At 41.1% G+C, this 17,795-nt stretch overlaps 1 protein-coding gene across 2 annotated transcripts; it reads left to right on the forward strand.

Annotated features, from left to right (window-relative positions):
* Nucleotides 1-136: 136 nt before the first annotated feature.
* smap2 (small ArfGAP2) lies at nucleotides 137-17,328 on the forward strand. 2 transcript variants are annotated; one of them, XM_044336413.1, is made up of 9 exons: nucleotides 137-607; nucleotides 11,507-11,640; nucleotides 11,995-12,159; nucleotides 12,258-12,317; nucleotides 12,543-12,600; nucleotides 12,940-13,097; nucleotides 13,262-13,442; nucleotides 13,585-14,030; nucleotides 14,134-17,328. In XM_044336413.1, the coding sequence occupies exons 1-9, from the start codon at nucleotides 502-504 to the stop codon at nucleotides 14,257-14,259; spliced, it is 1,434 nt and encodes a 477-aa protein (XP_044192348.1). In that variant the 5' UTR covers nucleotides 137-501; the 3' UTR covers nucleotides 14,260-17,328. The 2 variants fall into 2 exon arrangements, with proteins under 2 accessions (XP_044192348.1, XP_044192347.1); XM_044336412.1 differs by lacking the exon at nucleotides 137-607 and adding an exon at nucleotides 704-839.
* The last annotated feature ends 467 nt before the right edge of the window (nucleotides 17,329-17,795 follow it).

Consider the following 17,795-nt stretch of genomic DNA (forward strand, 5'->3'; position numbering starts at 1 on the left):
GTGACTAATCATATTTTGGCATCAGTGTTTTTTAACATCACTGTTTGAAGTGTGTGTGTGTGTGTGTGTGTGTGTGTGTGTGTGTGTGTGTGTGTGTGTGTGTGTGTATGAGAGAGAGAGAGACAGATAGAGAGAGAGAGAGAGAGAGAGAGAGAGACGGGGGGGACAGTCTGAGAGCAGGAGAGGACTCAGAGATAGGTTACAGATGCGCTTTAAAGTCGATATTTCATCTCAGATCCAATCCTTGTATCACATGTTTTCCCTACACGTTACGTCTTGATTAGGTTATTGGCACATCCCGCATGCTGGTTGGTTGAGAGACAATCATCCCATCGCGGTGAAACAAACTCGGCTCGCTGTACAACGAGGAGGAGGAAGAAGAGAGGGACGGAGCGCATCGTGTCTGCACACACCGCTTTCATTTTTTTTGTCAAATAAAGAGGCTTTTTGACAATAGCCGGCACGGACTGTAAGGGGCTGTGGAGGAGGTGAACAAGTGCGATGATGACGGGCAAATCTGTGAAAGACGTTGACAGATACCAGACTGTCCTCAACTCTTTATTAGCGCTGGAGGAGAATAAATTCTGCGCTGACTGCGAATCGAAAGGTAGGTGATTGTCCTGTGTCGGTGTCTGTTGATGGAGCACAGCCTCCCAATGGTCAGCGCATGAGTCGACCCTCTCTCTCTCTCCCTCTCTTTCGTTTACTACGATAGAAAATGCGGCGTTGCATTCATCATCCCTCGACCAATTACGTTGTACTATGGTGCAAGACACGGGGGCCACATCCTCACAAGGCTGGAGCATGGCATGCAGCTACATCATGCCAAGTTCCAACAAGTAAGAGGTTATCCAAGGGAGCTAGGGCCACAAGTGTTTAAGGTTTTTATCTATATGTATGTAGAAATGGTAATTGAACAACCATGTTTCAGGATAAAATTAGTGAATGTAATTAATAGTGACAATTAATGCAACTCTTAGGACACTGCAAGACCTCCTAAGGCTTCCTGAACACTAGTTTGGAAACCACACCAGGCATTGAGACACCTGTTCTGACTTTGAGTCACCCTGAACAGACTGTTCCTGCAGTGCAGAAGGTGACACGGGGCAGCTTAATTCTTAACAACAAGCCACTACAATATTATCACATTGTAATGGTCTTAAAGGGAGCTACTGCAAGTCTACGGTGTCCAGTAATGAGTGGTAGTTTAAGATTGATTGAGTTGAGACTAATTGAGGCTGTTGTGACATCATTCTGTACTGTCCTTCATGGGGTTTTTTTTTAAATATCTTGGGATGTTCGTATATTATCCTTCAGCAACCCCTATCCCTAAAATCTGTTATAAATCTGATATCTTTTTTATCTAGAACTAGATAAATATGTGTGTCCATGAGAAGTGACCCCTCAGTCTGTTTGTAGCCTTGACAAGAGGCCTTGAATTATGTCATCAGCTATTTGCTGAACCAGTTTTGCCATACTGGTGGGTAAACACTGCTGTTTTGCTCACAAATAGACCAAGAATGATTCGAGTGGGAGGGTGACAATATTGAAGGCTAAATGCTAAAAACAAATTTATATAAATATGTGTGTGTGCATTTATACAACAGGTCTGCACACAGATAAACACTTGACAAGCAGTTTTGAATCCCTGGAGACAAATCTCAGGAGTCACTCAACAAGTCACAGTCTCTACTGACAGTAATTGTCTTCATCAGAGACTTGTCATATGTTTCTTCCTACAAAATCATTTGCTTTCTTGCAGGTTATGTGTGATTTTAGTAGCAAAAGATGTATTTTAAACATTATCTTGTTTATGTATCAGCCCATTTGATGCCAGTATCTTTAATAGTGCATCCAAGGAGAGGGCAGCTTTCCAGTGTCCTATGCTAGATTTCATGCTGATGTAATTGAATGGCACTACTGGTGTCGAGAGTGATGAGATTGGCCTCGTGACGCCATAATGTCGTCCGAGAAATGATTCAACGGGGCAGCTGCATCTCCCTCAGTTTCCACTTCCACATGATGGGCACCGCTCCCACCTCAGTCGTACATTCTCAAGTGGGAGTGAAGGCCCTGCATGCAAATCACTGCAGGCTGTCATGCAGGGGGACGCCCTTAGGATTCCTTATGAAAACTTTATGAATGAGTAAGCAGCTTTCCATTTTTAACAGGAAGTGCAGCGTATTCTGTGGTAGACGCTGCGTTCAGGTTCATATTTCAGTTTGCTGCTGGATAGACAGACACAGTGAAAAGATATTGAGTATTGAAAGCATTGAAATCAATAAGCTATGTTAGCTTTTCACTGGATTCATGTAGCAGAGTGTGTCAAACATTTCTAATGTGTGGTACAAACACGTGTGCACAGGATTACACTCAGATAGGTAGACAGCAGACAGATTTTTTTTCTTACCTCCAGTAAGTGACCTTAGTCTCAATGCTACCACTCAGTCTATGCTTTAAATTCAATTTGGATGAAGGCCATCACGATCCAGGTCTTCTGTCTGTTCTTTTATAAATCTGGTGCTGCATTTCTGTATCTCTTTTGTCTGTATTTACCTGCCAAAGGGGGATCTTGGGTGCTGATGCTAGCATCACAAATATTTAATAAGAGACAGTGCACAGGTCAGGTGGTTGGTGAAAAAGAAAACAATTGTCAATACAGATGAAGAGCGCATTATTTGCCTTTGGACAGGCATCCTTGTGTAACATAACTGATACAAACTCAAAGAATACCTTGGTCTTAAATTGATTTCACCAAAAAAAGTTAAGTTTTAGCTCATGAAAAATCTGAAATCCATTTGCCACAATGTCTAGTGAGCCAAAAATGAATGTCAAGCTTAGTTTAAATAATGTGACAGTTCAATGCAGACATACGTTATCTGCACCTGAGGTCTTGTGTGTTCCCTGCTTAATTTTCCTGTTTAAACACAAAACTTCCCTATTAGAGGTGATATGAAGTTACATGAAATCTTGTCTTAAACACATACTGTATATGCACGTATTGGACAGAAACCACCTATTATTTTGCATAAATTTGACAGTTCACAGTAGAGAGTGATCAGAGAGATAAGGAGAAAGATAGAGGAAGAGGGAAATGACATATGATGACAACATCCTGGTTGGATTCGTGCTGGAGACACCAGAACACCCTGAATGCTTCGTTTTACAATACAAGGTTTTGTTGCAGTCCACGGCCTTTGGATGGTCTTTTAATAAGATATAAAAAGACTCTTCTGGCACTTGTGACTGTTCAGAAGTTCATTTCAAAAAGCACTGTGTGATCAGGCTCTTGCAGCATTTCTGAAGGCATGACTATTAAACTGCAGTCAACAAATGCAAAGAAAATAAATATTAAGACACGATTTTGGCATTTTCTGGTCCAAGTCAGTGACATGCAGGAAGTGAAAGGGCATTGAAATAATTCAAGTCAGATTTTTGTTAAGAACAAGCTCTCTTTGATATGATACTTCTCACATCTCACTAACCTGTCTCTTTTCTCTTTCTCACACACTCAAACACAAGCAATCATCCAGCATGCCTTTGCATTGCTTTTTGGATTGGCGTGACTTGACTGTGCAACAAACTGGTCTCATTAGACTACAGATGAGATTAGGAGTTAGGGGAGAAAATAGCAACCACACACACACACACACACACACACACACACACACACACACACACACACACACACACACACATACACACATATGTTAAGGATGCTGAACCTGCTTTAAAATTATTTAGTTTATTACTATAATTGTAAGCTTTTTTCTGTTAAATATGTGGAAAAGGATGTTCTGCATTTATTATTTAACTACATGCTGTAATATACTGATGGAGAGGTGACATCAGTCTGATTTCCCACCTTTTTTCATGTAACTGTGCTACTGAACAGACTGTCACTATACTGTAATCTCAGTTGATGCTTAGAAAGGTATTTTACCTCCTTCCTGAGTAGCACATTTATCTTGAATCTGTAAGTGTTACTCTTCTGTGCATTGGATAACAAGCATACACACTAAACCACACACGTGCACACATACACACGTGCACTCCTCAAACACATCCGTTCCCTCCCTTTCCCTTCTCTCAAATCAGGCTTTTGGCCATATGGCAGTTTGATGTAATCTTGTTTGCTTTGACATAGATCACTGTGCATTTATCACCTCCCTCCCTCTGGGTGATTGAAGAGGAAGTGGCTAGATGTATGTGGCTAAGAGTGTGCTCACAACAGCACGTGAAAACATATGGAAACACACGAACAGAGCTATCAGGCAATCCATATCAGTGTTTACTGTACAGATATCACAGCAATCTAACAATATCTCTGCTTTTTGACCCAACTTCCTGTCTTTCTCTTTGTCTCTTTTCCTCTGTACCACATGACGTATTATATATATGTTTGTTTTTTCATCACTTCCTCACAATGTGACACTTCTACTGTACATCCTTAATAACAGGAAATAATGAAGAGATGACTGAGGGAGGCTGAGACAGGTGCATAATGTAGTCAACACTTCTACCTCTAGCTTCAGTCTCAAGGGGCTGTGTGTTTGCATGTGTGTGTGTGTGTGTGTGTTTGTGTATGTGTGTGTGTGTGTGTGTGTTTGCGCTTGCATAAAAGCCTACCTCCTTTATTGTCTCTATTGTACTTGTGTTTACGTATACACCAGGCCCAGGTTGCCATGGAGATATCACCTGGCGATGTCATGCCTTATCCCTTTACCACCACCACCACCATCACCACCATCACCACCCAGCACCCCCCCTCCCTTAACACTCCTTAATCTTATCCAATCAGAAGCCAGCAGGGATTTTCATTGAAACAAGGAGGTGATTGGATGTTTGTGTCCAGAATCACACAGTGCCAAGGAGAGGGTGGCACAATAGTAATGTTTACTGCGTATTTAAGTTTGTATGCTTCTCTAATGAGCTGCCATGGCCGTATTAATTCCCTGGGCAAAAGTAAGCTTCTGGACCCCGGTTAAAACCCTTGTTCCTCTAACTCTCTGTTCAGTGTTTGCAACATGCAAGTAGAGTATCAGCTGAAATACTGTCTTAAAAATACATTTTGATATATGGTACCTCTGTAGACCAATGCCTGAACCTCTTTAGGCCTGTATCATGTCATTGGTGCCCATATTCCCAAACAAAGTTAGAATTAATCAAGTTACTATAAACCCTGGGTTTTTGGGGGACAGTCTGGGGCCCGCAGGCAGTCTACCCTGGTTGGTAATCCAACATTGTAGAACTATGGGTAATAGAAAAACACAAAAAATATGATAATGTCAAACACACAAGACATTTTAATAGTTTGCCAAGGCTTGGATTATCTGTTATGCCAAAGTTACACGGAAATTGCCTCACCATTGTACAGGAAGTTGACAAAATACCAGAAACAGCTTGCAATAAATTGCGACAGCACAGTCTCAAAAATGACCATTGAGTCAAAACAACTTGCTTTCACAAAGTTTGCGGTTATTTCAGCAAGTGTTGTGTTATATATTACACCAACAGTAGCCTTCAAGTGAAAAATGGTTGTGTTTTTCTTGTTTTTCTTATCTCTCTTGTTTATGGATTGCAGTGAATAATCGTTATAATAAAAGATTTGTATTGCACTCGTTTACAGATTACAATGTGCTCTAACAGCCATGCAAACACACAATTCCAGCATTACATAAATAATACTATAATAACTGCAGAAGGTACAACAATAACAACAGTAATAGGATCAAATGAAGCATAAAAGCAAATTTGACAAGAACCAGATTTTGAAGCTTACAGTGATTGTGAGTGTCTTACTCATCCTTTGATGTATAACCCATTCAACCTCAATGACTCACCTGCAGGATCATAGTCGTGCTCCTCACATTGTGACACAGATGGTGGGGGTGTATTAGTAAATTATCTATTGGGGTCCATCTGCTTAGCTTAGACTGGGACTGGGTCACTTGGTGGCTCCGGGGTTTCTGGATGGGTTTAGGTGCTGAGGGGCTGGGTAATGGAAGTGGAGGACGAGTGTGTGCGTATGTGAGTGTGTGTTTGTGTGGTGGTGTAGGAGGGCATAGGATCCAATGATGACTGAGGCTCTGTGGGATTAACTGGGTGCATGCAGAGAGCACCATTTATCCTTGTGGGATATAGGCTAATGAGCCATATGCCCCCTTTCGTGCACGTGTGTGCATGAATAAATGTATTTGTGTGACATGTGCAAATGTATTTGTGTGTCACCACAGGTGTGTATGAGAAAAAGCACCCCTGGGAAGGGAGAGGATGGCACAATTAAATCCAAGACTTATTTCCAAAGTGTTTCTGATGTTAATATAGCAAAGATGCGGGAGTACAGATTGCAAGAGGACATCATACTGTCAAACAAACCAACACAATTACCTATATCATTACCAATACAGTCACTCCAAGTCAAACATAAATATATATATATATATATATATATATATATATATATATATATATATATATCAAGTTACACTGTTTACACTGACAAATTTTCCATAAACCAGAATTTCACCTCTCTAAAATGTTTTATTTTTTTAATACAGAAAAGTAACTCATATCTATATGCTGGCACCACAGAGGTACCCATGTCAGGGTTGAACCTCTGCAAGCACAAGTCTCATGGGCATGATGTTCCCCAACCCTATGAAGGAAGTCTTTGAGATACTCAGGGGCTCTGTTGGTATAAGTGTGACGTACCACACTGAGTTGAGTTGTTGGAAGTGTCTGAATAGCTAATTTTCCCAGACCTTCAAACCACAAAGAGAATGAATAGTCATAGCAACTCGAAGCAACTCAAAGCAATACGATTGGCTCCAAAAACACGAAAAACCTTGTTCACTTGTTCACTTTTTCCAGGCAGCATCTTTTAAGGGATGGTTTGGATTTTTTGAAGTGGGGTTGTATGAGGTAGTTATCCATAGTCAGTGTACTACCTGCAGTAGATGAGGATCGACACCCCTCCAGTTTGGAGAAGCAGGCAGGAGAACCAGCATGAAAGCTAAGCAATGTACTGCTGTAGACGGGGCCAGCAGCAAAATGTATTTTAGCCACCTAAAAAAAAGCAATATCAGTTTAAGTGTTCGCTATATTTACAATATTTTTGCTTTACCTTGCCATCAGACTGACCTTTCCTTTGGCATTATATTTTCTGTATTATGCCACAGTAGCACTTTCTGACCCAAACAGCTGATCTGCGGTAATACAGTGTGTGGCATGCATGGAATATGGAAGTTCTACAGTTGAGAAAATGTAGTGCCAAAGTAAAGGGCTGTCTGACAGCAAGATAAAGTGGCAAAAATATTCTAAATATGGTATACAATTGATTTTTTTAGGGTGGCTAAAATACGTTTTGCTGCTGGCCCTATCCATAGCAGTACAGTGCTTAACTTCCGTGCCGGTACTCCTGCCTGCTTCTCCAAACTGGTGGGGGTGCTGACCCAAATCTACTGCAGGTAGTACACTGACTATGAATAACTACCTCATAGGTCCCCACTTCAAAAAATCCGAACTATCCCTTTAAAGCCACGCTTTCTCTGGCCAGACTACTGTCTAACAAACATCCTACTGTAAATAACAAACTACTGTAGAAAAAATCCAACCATCTAAGACAACGCTGTTGTGTTTGTGCTTGTTAATGCATCATGCTCTATTTCCATATTTAGGATGAGCAAATATCCTCAAAAGTTTGATAAGTGATAAGGTTACCTTCCAGGCGGCCATTGATTTCAATATGCCATGAAAATCTACTAGCAGGCTCTTGAAACTTGTTTGAATTGTTTAATCCAGCACATTAGTTTTTTTAACATTCACATTGAGGTATTGTAGTACATACTTTTCAAATCAATTAACACATAAATGACATGAACAGTTTTACTACACAATGATAACATAAAATTTGTCTCAGAGGGTTTCACCTCAACATATTTTGCGAGTCTCCTAATTGAATTCTATACCACATGAAAATTAATGGAAATCAATGACTGCCCAGATCCATCTATCTATCTATCTATCTATCTATCTATCTATCTATCTATCTATCTATATATATATTAGACGTGTATGAGATAGATATGTTGAGGGTAAGGAGTAAGAGATCGAATGTAGTCAGTAAAGGTCCTCACAAGTGCTATAATACAATGAATATGTGTGCGCAGGTGAGTGACAGAGAGGTTCATTATAGATCTGTGTTTGCGCTCCCTGCTCGTCATACCCCCTGTACATCCCAGCAGGACATCAAACAGCTAAAGTCCACCATTTGATGACTATAAAAATCCCATCTTGTTTGTCTCTGTATTTGGCTCTGGCCCTGGCTCTGCCTTCTCCTCCCCTGATGTGCTTCAAGCTGCATGTTTGACAACCACAACCACAGTCATTTTTTTGCCAGGATGATTCATCAATCGCCTATGCAAACCCTCTGCTTTTGGGTAGTTTGCCCTCTAAAAACTGAGGACAGATTTATCAGTTAAACTTGGGAGTATTTAATTATACCTCATAAGAGGTGTTGGTATTTGTTCTATGATGACAAAAAAGTAAAGAGGAAGCTTACTCAACACTGTAGAAATGCACACTGCATTGCAAACCCTGTAATACAGAGAATTTGATTTGTAAAGATTGTTTTGTTCAATTTTTCATTCCCATTTTAGACATCTATTCCTCCTACTCTCTTCCTGCTATATCTGTTCAAAGTACCTGGAGGTGTGCTTTGTTTCTGGACAAACATACTGTATATAGGCACTTTTTTCAAGCACTGCATTGATTGCCACCAAAGAGGTTGCTGTGGTGCAGTGCACAGGTGTGATTCACTTTACATGTCTACCATGTAAAAACATCTCAGGCAGGGCTAACCTTCCGCTCTGTCCACCTTTCTCCTCTTGGACTCACTTGGTCGACATGCTACTTAACACACTTGAACATCAGGACTCCAAACATCCAAAATACCCTGCTACAAGTAGATTAGACCTATTAGACCTGGCGCTAAAGTAAAAGTCAGGGGTCCCCAAAGTCAGTAGGATACATCCTCTGATAACCATGAATGTCTGTCGAGGCCATCAAGTAGATGTTGAGATATTTCACTGGATAAGTGAAAACTTTGTCCTGCTGGTGACTCTAGACGAAAAGTCAGAGGATCACCAATGTTGTAAGGTCCCATCCACTGGAAGCCATGAATGTCTGTCAAATTTCATGACTATCCAACAAATAATTGATGAGATATTTCAGTCAGGACCAAAGTGGTGGACATACCAAGACCGAAATTGCCATCACTGGTACAATCTCTTGAACCCATTGGCTATTTTCTGACAATTTAGCCTGTGGGGGCAATGGCCAATCTTTCAGGGCTTCCGGTGTAGCCAGCGGATATCCAAGCCAAGACTTCCTCTTCTGCGTGCCAGTCATTGTTTACAGTCTGATTGGCAACTTGAGATGCATAAATGGAGTTGGAGTTGAGAGACAATGTCTACGACTGGATTGTTTCACAAGTAGCCAGTTTACACTCAGTTAACAGTTTAAAACCAAACAAACAATCATACGTTTTGTAGGCATTTTAGGTCCAGACGACATTTTGGCCAATGCATTCCGCCTCTTTCACTCCCTACACAAACTGTTTACCTGCATGCAACCAAAGCATGTTCCTGTAGAAATCGCCAGAACGTTAATGTAAGCCAGAACACTTTCAATCCCAAAATCTTGTCCCTTGCCTACAGATTCTGCATTCATATGCAGATATCTGTTTATACAGATTATCACTAGTATGACTAAAAAGAGAGAAAATCAGTACAATGGAAACGCAAACAAACACAACGGTGGCTGCAACTGGGCGAAAGCCCAGAAAGTAAGGGTGGAGAATGTAATAGAAAGGGAGAATTAGAACTGTGTGAGAGAGATATGGATGGACAGGGGAGAAGAGGAGGAAGGCGGTGGTAGTGAATGAAAGAGATAAGAATTGGTGGCCAAAACACAGAGGGAGCATTAGAATAAGGATGAAGAGGACAAACTAATTCCTGTGTTCAGGGAGTTCCACACAATTGACAATCTCCTTCTTTCTCTGTGTCAGTGCCAGTGTTTACAGTGGTTAAGCAGGCTTTGCAGAGTAATTTACTATTATTAGCCAGCATGACAGCTAATGCTGCAGCCAGACGGTCAGGATAATGGACATACACTGTCAGTCTGGTGACCCTATGTTTATGCTTTCTGGTTTGCTGTCTGTACTGTTGATTGTATTTTTGCTTCAGTCTGTGCCTGTGCCTTTCCCAATTTAAAAACTGTACAATCCAGACCCACATGAAGCATCAGATCCAGTCTTATGATTGCTTCCCAATGATGCACACAGAATAACAGCTTCTTTTAGCTCAGTTCAGGATGCAACCAAGACAAGGGGCTATTATTTGACTCTGAACCCAGACGCAGTGTTTCCGTAGCTGCGGTAAAGAGGAAGGTTTTGCATGTTTTCTCTTCTGAAAAGTCAACTTCCTCTTTCATTTGCATAGAATGGCCTTTCTTAAACACTGCACTGGGACTTAGGCTTACAGGAGAAGTCCAATGTGAAATTCAAATCGAAAGCTGCTCTTCCATCTAGTGGTGTAAATGCCACAGTGCAACAGCTTCTCACAAGGTTGCAAGCAAGGATTCATAATGGAGATGAGTGGAGAGGTGGAGACAGAGGCAGAGTGGTTCAGCCAACTGGAGTGAGCGAGGGAGGGGGAAGCGGGAAGAGGGGAGGAGGAGGGGCAAGAGGAGAGAGGGATGTAGGGAGAGAGTGGCGCCAAGCACCAGTATTCTCTTTGAAGCTAACTGTATTCTCTGAAGAGGACGGTTGCATAATTTGAGCAGAAAAAATAGCCTGACTGTTGTTTTTATTTCCCCTCTCCCAGAGTTGCCTGTTCAGGGAAGGATCATGATAGCTCTGCAGATAGAAGGAAGATACACAGAGGCATACACACTATATCAAGCTTAAACCTATTCAGCATGGGGGTGAACATGGGACACTCAAATACATCCATTAAGACACATATGACAATAAGATGGACAAAATGGCCCACGCAGAAAACCATGCGCCCACACACACAGGCTCATGACCAAATGAGTAATCATCCCTGCAGGTATCCAGGCTCTGAGTGCGTGTGTTAGAGTGACTCTCCACTCCGCTTCTCTCCTCTCAGTCTCAGTTATATAGGCTAACCCTCCTATTGGATCCTATTATGTGTCAGGACACCACATGACTTACACAGGATTAGATGTGTTCCCTGCTGAATTCAAACTCATAATTGAGGTCTCAGGCTTGTCTCTCTATAATTGGACTAAAATTAATCAGACTTTTTCTCATCATTCTTCAGTCTCATCACACAGTCTTCTCTTCCACTTACTCCACTTCTCTATTATACCTTTAGATTCACTCTCAGTCTTCTCTCTTAGTTTTTAGTTTCATCACCCCAGTTATTTTATTGGCCTTAATGCTGCAACAACTCTCCTTCTTCTGTCTCCGTTCTGTCAGGTCCGAGATGGGCATCCTGGAATTTGGGCATCTTCATCTGTATCCGATGTGCTGGTATTCATCGTAACCTTGGGGTCCACATCTCCAAGGTCAAGTCTGTCAACCTGGACCAGTGGACACAGGAGCAGGTCCAGGTCAGAGGTTGCAGACACAAGCATCAATATGGACAGGGGCTTCCTTGGCTTGGTGTTGATGTGTGATATACACAATATAAGATGATAAGATGACTAGATTTATGTATAATATACTTGGACTGTCAAACATCACACCAGCAAATCCCAATCCTATAATGACACATGCTTTAAAGCAGTGGTTCCCAGCCTTTTTCCTTAAGGAACTCCTAATTAACCATTGAGTATTTTTTATCATATCATTATCAGGATTCCACCTCTTTTTGTATTACTGACAAAACAACAGGAATACTTCCTGGGATATTGTATCTTTTCTCTACTAAACTGACTAACACTGTGAAAATGGTTTGTCCTCAGTGTGTTCAGGAGATGGGAAATGCCAAGGCCAAACGTCTCTATGAAGCATTCCTACCTGAGTGCTTCCAACGGCCTGAGACAGACCAGTCAGCAGAGATCTTCATCAGGGACAAGTATGATAAGAAGAAGTACATGGATAAGGTCATTGACATCCAGATGCTGAGGGTGAGTCTGCAGAACAACAGATAAAAAGGATTCAGTCCCAGCATTGGCTAGAAATAACTTGGAGAGAGAGTGAATAACTATTTGTTTTCTCTGTGTAGAAAGAAAAGAGCTGTGACAACATACCCAAGGAACCAGTTGTGTTTGAGAAAATGAAACTGGTAAGTACATCATACTGTAGCGTGTTCATACTGCTTGTATCAAGACATTAATGTAGAAGGACTGACCTCATCCTGTCCTTAAATTGTTTGTGGAGTAACTTAACCTTTTCTTATTAGAGTAGGAAGATTATAATTTCATCACTGCGGGAGCCTGGAGGAAAAGGATTTTGGATTCGTCAAGGAATACGTGTGGCATTAATTGTATCGACTTTTTTGTTATGACAGAAAAAAGACGTCAGCCCGAAGACAGATTCTCAGTCTGTTACGGACCTGCTTGGATTAGGTATTCTATGGCACACACACAACCACACACATATAGTCTATAATGCTAAGACTGCTGCATGATGGATTGTTTCTAGTACATCTAGTGTCTTTCCCAAAACTCACAGCAGCCAGAAAGCAAAACTTTTCAACCTGTATCCTTCTAATATCAGTTGATCTCAATTCTTGCTAAACTCTCAACAACTGACTCGATGTAGAACGTTGTCTTATTGCTTGTCTGGGGGCACACCAAACATCAGTTTTAGAATTTGAGGTATGATAAGACTTTATGTTGAAGAAACAGGTACATAAATGGATGAGTTGTGCTTAAAATAATCACAACCTTGCCTCCATCTACTAGATGTCCCTGCTCCAAGTCCTGCAGTGTCTAATGGTGGAGGATGTGTTCCAGACAGTAATAAGAGCCCAGCGGTGTCTAATCCAGCTCTGGCACACTCTGCCTTGGATCTCTTCAGCTCTCTGCCAGCCCCCTCTTCTGCTTCCTCCACAAAAACCACAGTATGAGATAACACACTTCACAATCTGCACACTGTCTGCTCTCCACAGAACTCTTATGTTTTTTTAATCTACCTCTGTATCTGTTTTCATTTGCCCTCTTTGGCAACCTTGCATCCTGCCATCTCTGTCTGTTCCTCTCTGTCCGTGCTGCCCTGCCTCTCCAGCCTGTTTCCAGCTCCTTGCCTCAGAGCAGAGTGACTGCCTCGGTGCCTGAAAACCTCAGTCTGTTCCTGGATCCGGCGGCCAAAGCAGGGGAAGGCACTGTCAAGAAACTGTCCAAGGACTCTATTCTCTCCCTGTACGGGTCCACCCCCTCAGTGCACGCCAGCAGTATGGCCACTCACGGTGAGAACTGAAGACTCTTCTCTCAGATGCTGTTTTCTCCATATCTCTGTGACTCATCAGGTTTATGAGTTGAGAATGAACATCATTAATTGGTTACCATGTGCCAAAATGACTACTTTGTGTCTGTGATTGTTGTCAGCAGGGTTGTACATGAACCAAATGGGATACCCAACACACCCATACGGTTCATACCACTCCTTAGCCCAAGCAGGGGGCATGGGAGGCACCATGATGACATCACAGATGGCCATGATGGGACAGCAACAGAGCGGCATGATTGGAGTTCAACAAAACAGCATGATGGGACAGCAGAATGGCTTAATGGGTGCCCAGGGTGTCATGGCTCAGCCTAGCGGTGTTGTGGCGCCACCTTACATGACCCAAGGCATGATGGGACAGCAGCAAAGTGGAATGATGGTGCCACAACAGAACGGCATTATGGGACAGCAGCAGGGTGGGATGATGGTGCAGCAGCAGCAGCAGAGCGGGATGATGGGACATCAGCAGGTTGGAGGTTTGGCCTTGTTACCTCAGCAGCCGGTGTATGGAGTACATCAAGCCCAGCAGCTACAGTGGAATATTACCCAGGTGTGTGCATATTACCCACATAGTTTTCTTTTTATGACAATTTTGCAAAAGTGGTAAAAGTGCTGTTAATAATAAAGCATTGTGTATGTTTTGGGCCCTTCAGGTGACTCAGCACATGGCCGGCATGAATCTCTACAACACCAAGGGCATGATGGGATACAGCAGTCAACAGATGGGAGGGTCAGCAACTCCTGGCTCAGCGCACATGACAGCACATGTCTGGAAATGATCTAATCTAACCTGAGAGTGGCGTAATGCCAGTAACCCACAAAACCGAGGGGGACCAGTTGTAGGGATCTGTGGACTAGACTCTCCATAAGACGTTTTCTAATGCAAGGGAGGAGGAGGAGGAGGAGACAAGAAAAAGGTTTGAGAAACCACTACTACCTCTCTTTCTCTCTCCTCACCCATGCTTCCTCTTCCTGTCTCATTCATGGCCATATTTTGCTGATTTCCATGCTTGCCTTCAGAACATTTTCGTATGACGACGTAGACAACAGGGTTCAGAGGCCACTGGTTAGGACTACACATTTTTCTTTGTACCTAGCCTTTATGTGAGTGTGTGTGCACGCGCACATCTGCTGTATGTGGGTGTTCACTAACTGTTTCAAAAAATAGTTTCGTTTTTTGAGAGTTTTACTGTTTTTTCTTACTTACTAATCAAAGTCAGAAAACACATGGATGCATTTTCTGTCTTTTGGTGTCTTTTGAAGGCAGTTTGAAGGTATTGAAGTTAGCCTAGCTCAGCTCAATTGGTCGATCTGCTTGAGTGCTGATGTTAATTGGAACAAGACGAATTTCCCCTAAAAGAAGTAACCTTGTTGTAAAGCTAAAGAATTCGAAATTACCATCCCAATTAGCTGGAACCAAGCCCCATTTGTAACCTCAGCACTTTGAATGTATTGAATGTTATTATTAAAATGTTAAAATGCTGCTGGTTAACAGTTTAAAATAGCATTTTTAATTTCGCCCCAAATGTTTGCGTAGGGAAAGCTATATGACCGAATCACAGAGTAATGTACAGAGTTGTGAGTCACAAATGGGGCTAGCTGCAACTATATTTGTAAAAGAGCAACTATATTTTTTCACGTATCATTTTAAAAATATGTTTCTCAACTTATAGGAGCTGCTGCTAATTAGTCTGACAGAAACATTCAGGAATCAAGCTAAAATAGGCTAGGCTAATCTCGCTAATCATCTCACCTTCAAGCTACATGTAGGAGTTAAAGGCATTAATGAATCTGTCTGCATCTCTGTATGTAGGAAAAATTAGTAAAATCCAATAAAACAGAGATATCCCTTTCTAAATGCTTACTTAAATTTTTAAAAATCCCTTTATGTGTTGATAAGTTCCTAGATTCACACTGTTAGAGGCAAGTTAGAGCAGCTACAGTACAGAAACCTACCTAAACTGCCCTTAATTATGATGTCTTCTGCTCGATTTACCGAGGGCTTCTTTTAGAATCAATATCTAATCTAGATGTTAAGTGTCAAAAGTCCTAAATTGGATTTTTGGAGACCAAAGATCAACACTAGCTTTATTATGGTTGTACAATATTCCAATATGCTTTTTACTTCTGTATAGCCACTTAACTAGTGATTAGTAAAAAATTCAAACCTTTACCAGTATGTTTGGTCATACCTGCTCTCACAGGATGAATGTTTGAGCGAATCAATTCACTGTGCTATTACTTCAGCAATGGTGGGACACTTAAAAAGAAATCACTTGCATGCAACGTCATCACGTAAATGTTGAGTTGACGCTCACACACCTCAAGCTAAGAATCTACCTTGTACAATAGAGGCCTCAAATAAAGTTGAATGTCTGTAAATAAGAGAGAAATATATAGAGAGAGGTGGTGACAGAGACAAAAAACAAAACAAAACAAAACCGTAAAGGTACTGATCAGTCATGTTTCAGATGCTTTCACTGAATTGCATGAAGAGAATGTTTATCTAGCTCTGATTGTATGTGCTGTATGTTTATTAAGATATCCGAATGTGTCTCTGGAATGTGTATCTCTGAATGTTTCTCTCTACGTGTCGATCCGTCTCTGACCAAGACCGACATGTAACAACAAAAAATCTTGATGAATGTGTGTCCTGAATGTGCTCACGATTGTACTACACTCGCTTTGAGTATACGCACCTGAGGTCTGTTTGTTTTTTGATATCTTTTCACCCTTGTCAAGCAATGTACACGTGTGTCTTTTGAATGTTCTATGGTCAACAAGTTTGTGGCGAGTTGTTAAATACATCTACGTTTTACAGTAACTGTCTTACCGTTGAGTTAGGAGCAAACTGTGATGCATTTGCAGGTCATTCCGGGGCGTTTACAATTCGGCCAAACCACGTTGTGAAGCAAAAAGTGATTGCATGTCCACAATCTGTCACCTCTGAATATTTTGTTAACCCTTCTACACGTCTCCCACACAAGCCCACACAAGCCATCTCTCTGTCCTGATTTATCTAGAAGTGTTTCTAAATATGTTCATTCTTATAAATGCATGAACCCATTAGTGTAAATAATCTCAGTCTTTCCTTCTTTTTTTTTTTTCAAAGAAGCACTTTGGTGTTAAGTTGCCACTTTGAATATGGGTAGGTAAAAATGTAAGTGGTGCAGCTAAGAAAGAAATAAGTGAACACACACTGGCATAATGAGAGAAGGTTTCTGGTAATTGCTGCCAATAAACAAGCAGCACAGCCTTCTCAATTCAGAAACTCATTGTCTATTCCTGCCTGATGTTCCTTTTCAAATTTAGCTCATGCGGTGGCAGTTCAGGTAAGAGCTGGACAGAAGCAAGTCACCTTCCCTGCCAAGAGCAATATTACCATAAGAGAATGTGTCGTCCCTACATTATAACAGCAGATCTGTCATTTAGCAATGAGAAGTTTCTGGAAAAGCTGCGGAGATCCATCTCCGTGTGGGCGACGAAGGCTTCACTTTAGCTTTTTCATTTGCAGTTATCTTTAACTTTAGGTTGCTTGTAATTGGTTCCTTTTTTTGTTTGGTATATTTTCTGTGAAATAAAAGCAAATAAAGGAATGTATCTTTTTATGTACTTGTCAATCAAGATATTGTGTACTTTATTCTTTATCAGAATATCACTGTATAATATGTTTCTTAAACAAAGGTTGTTGAACACGTACTTTACATTAGTTCTGCATTTTTCATATGCTTTGCTCCTTTGATTTCATGTGTACACATTAGTCAATTCAATTTGAGAATATGGATGTAACATACGATATTTGTCTCTGTGAAAATATATAAAATAAATATGGTTTTGATTAAATTCTATACCTTGTGTTGATTTTAAATGTATAACCATGTGTCAACTTGTTTTTGACCACAGAAGGCAGCTTTTTAAAGCAAAAATAGCTCTAAAAAACACATTACACTACATTCCCAGCACCAAACAGTCAATAGACATAGTTACCTACTAGCCAGTGAGCACAGTGGAGCATTTATGAGACAATTACACTCCAAATAAATGCTAATGTTGCTCTTTATATGCTGGATGTGTAAATAGGCAAGTGTTTGTTATCGCCATATCAACTTATAGTGATAATGCCTGTATTGTGTTTACATCCTGTTTCCGAGTGGCCAAAAAAACTGTTATTGCAGGTTAAAAAGCAGATTAATGAGATATACATTTTTTCAGAAGAATGAAGGTTAAAATACACAGCTGAGAAATGTTTGTGATTCAAATAAACTTTATTGACTTTGCGTCCAGATGTCAAAGGGCATGCAAATACAGGCTTCTG

The sequence above is a fragment of the Thunnus albacares genome, chromosome 19 (genome assembly GCF_914725855.1).
Source record: "Thunnus albacares chromosome 19, fThuAlb1.1, whole genome shotgun sequence".
Classification (NCBI taxonomy): domain Eukaryota; kingdom Metazoa; phylum Chordata; class Actinopteri; order Scombriformes; family Scombridae; genus Thunnus; species Thunnus albacares.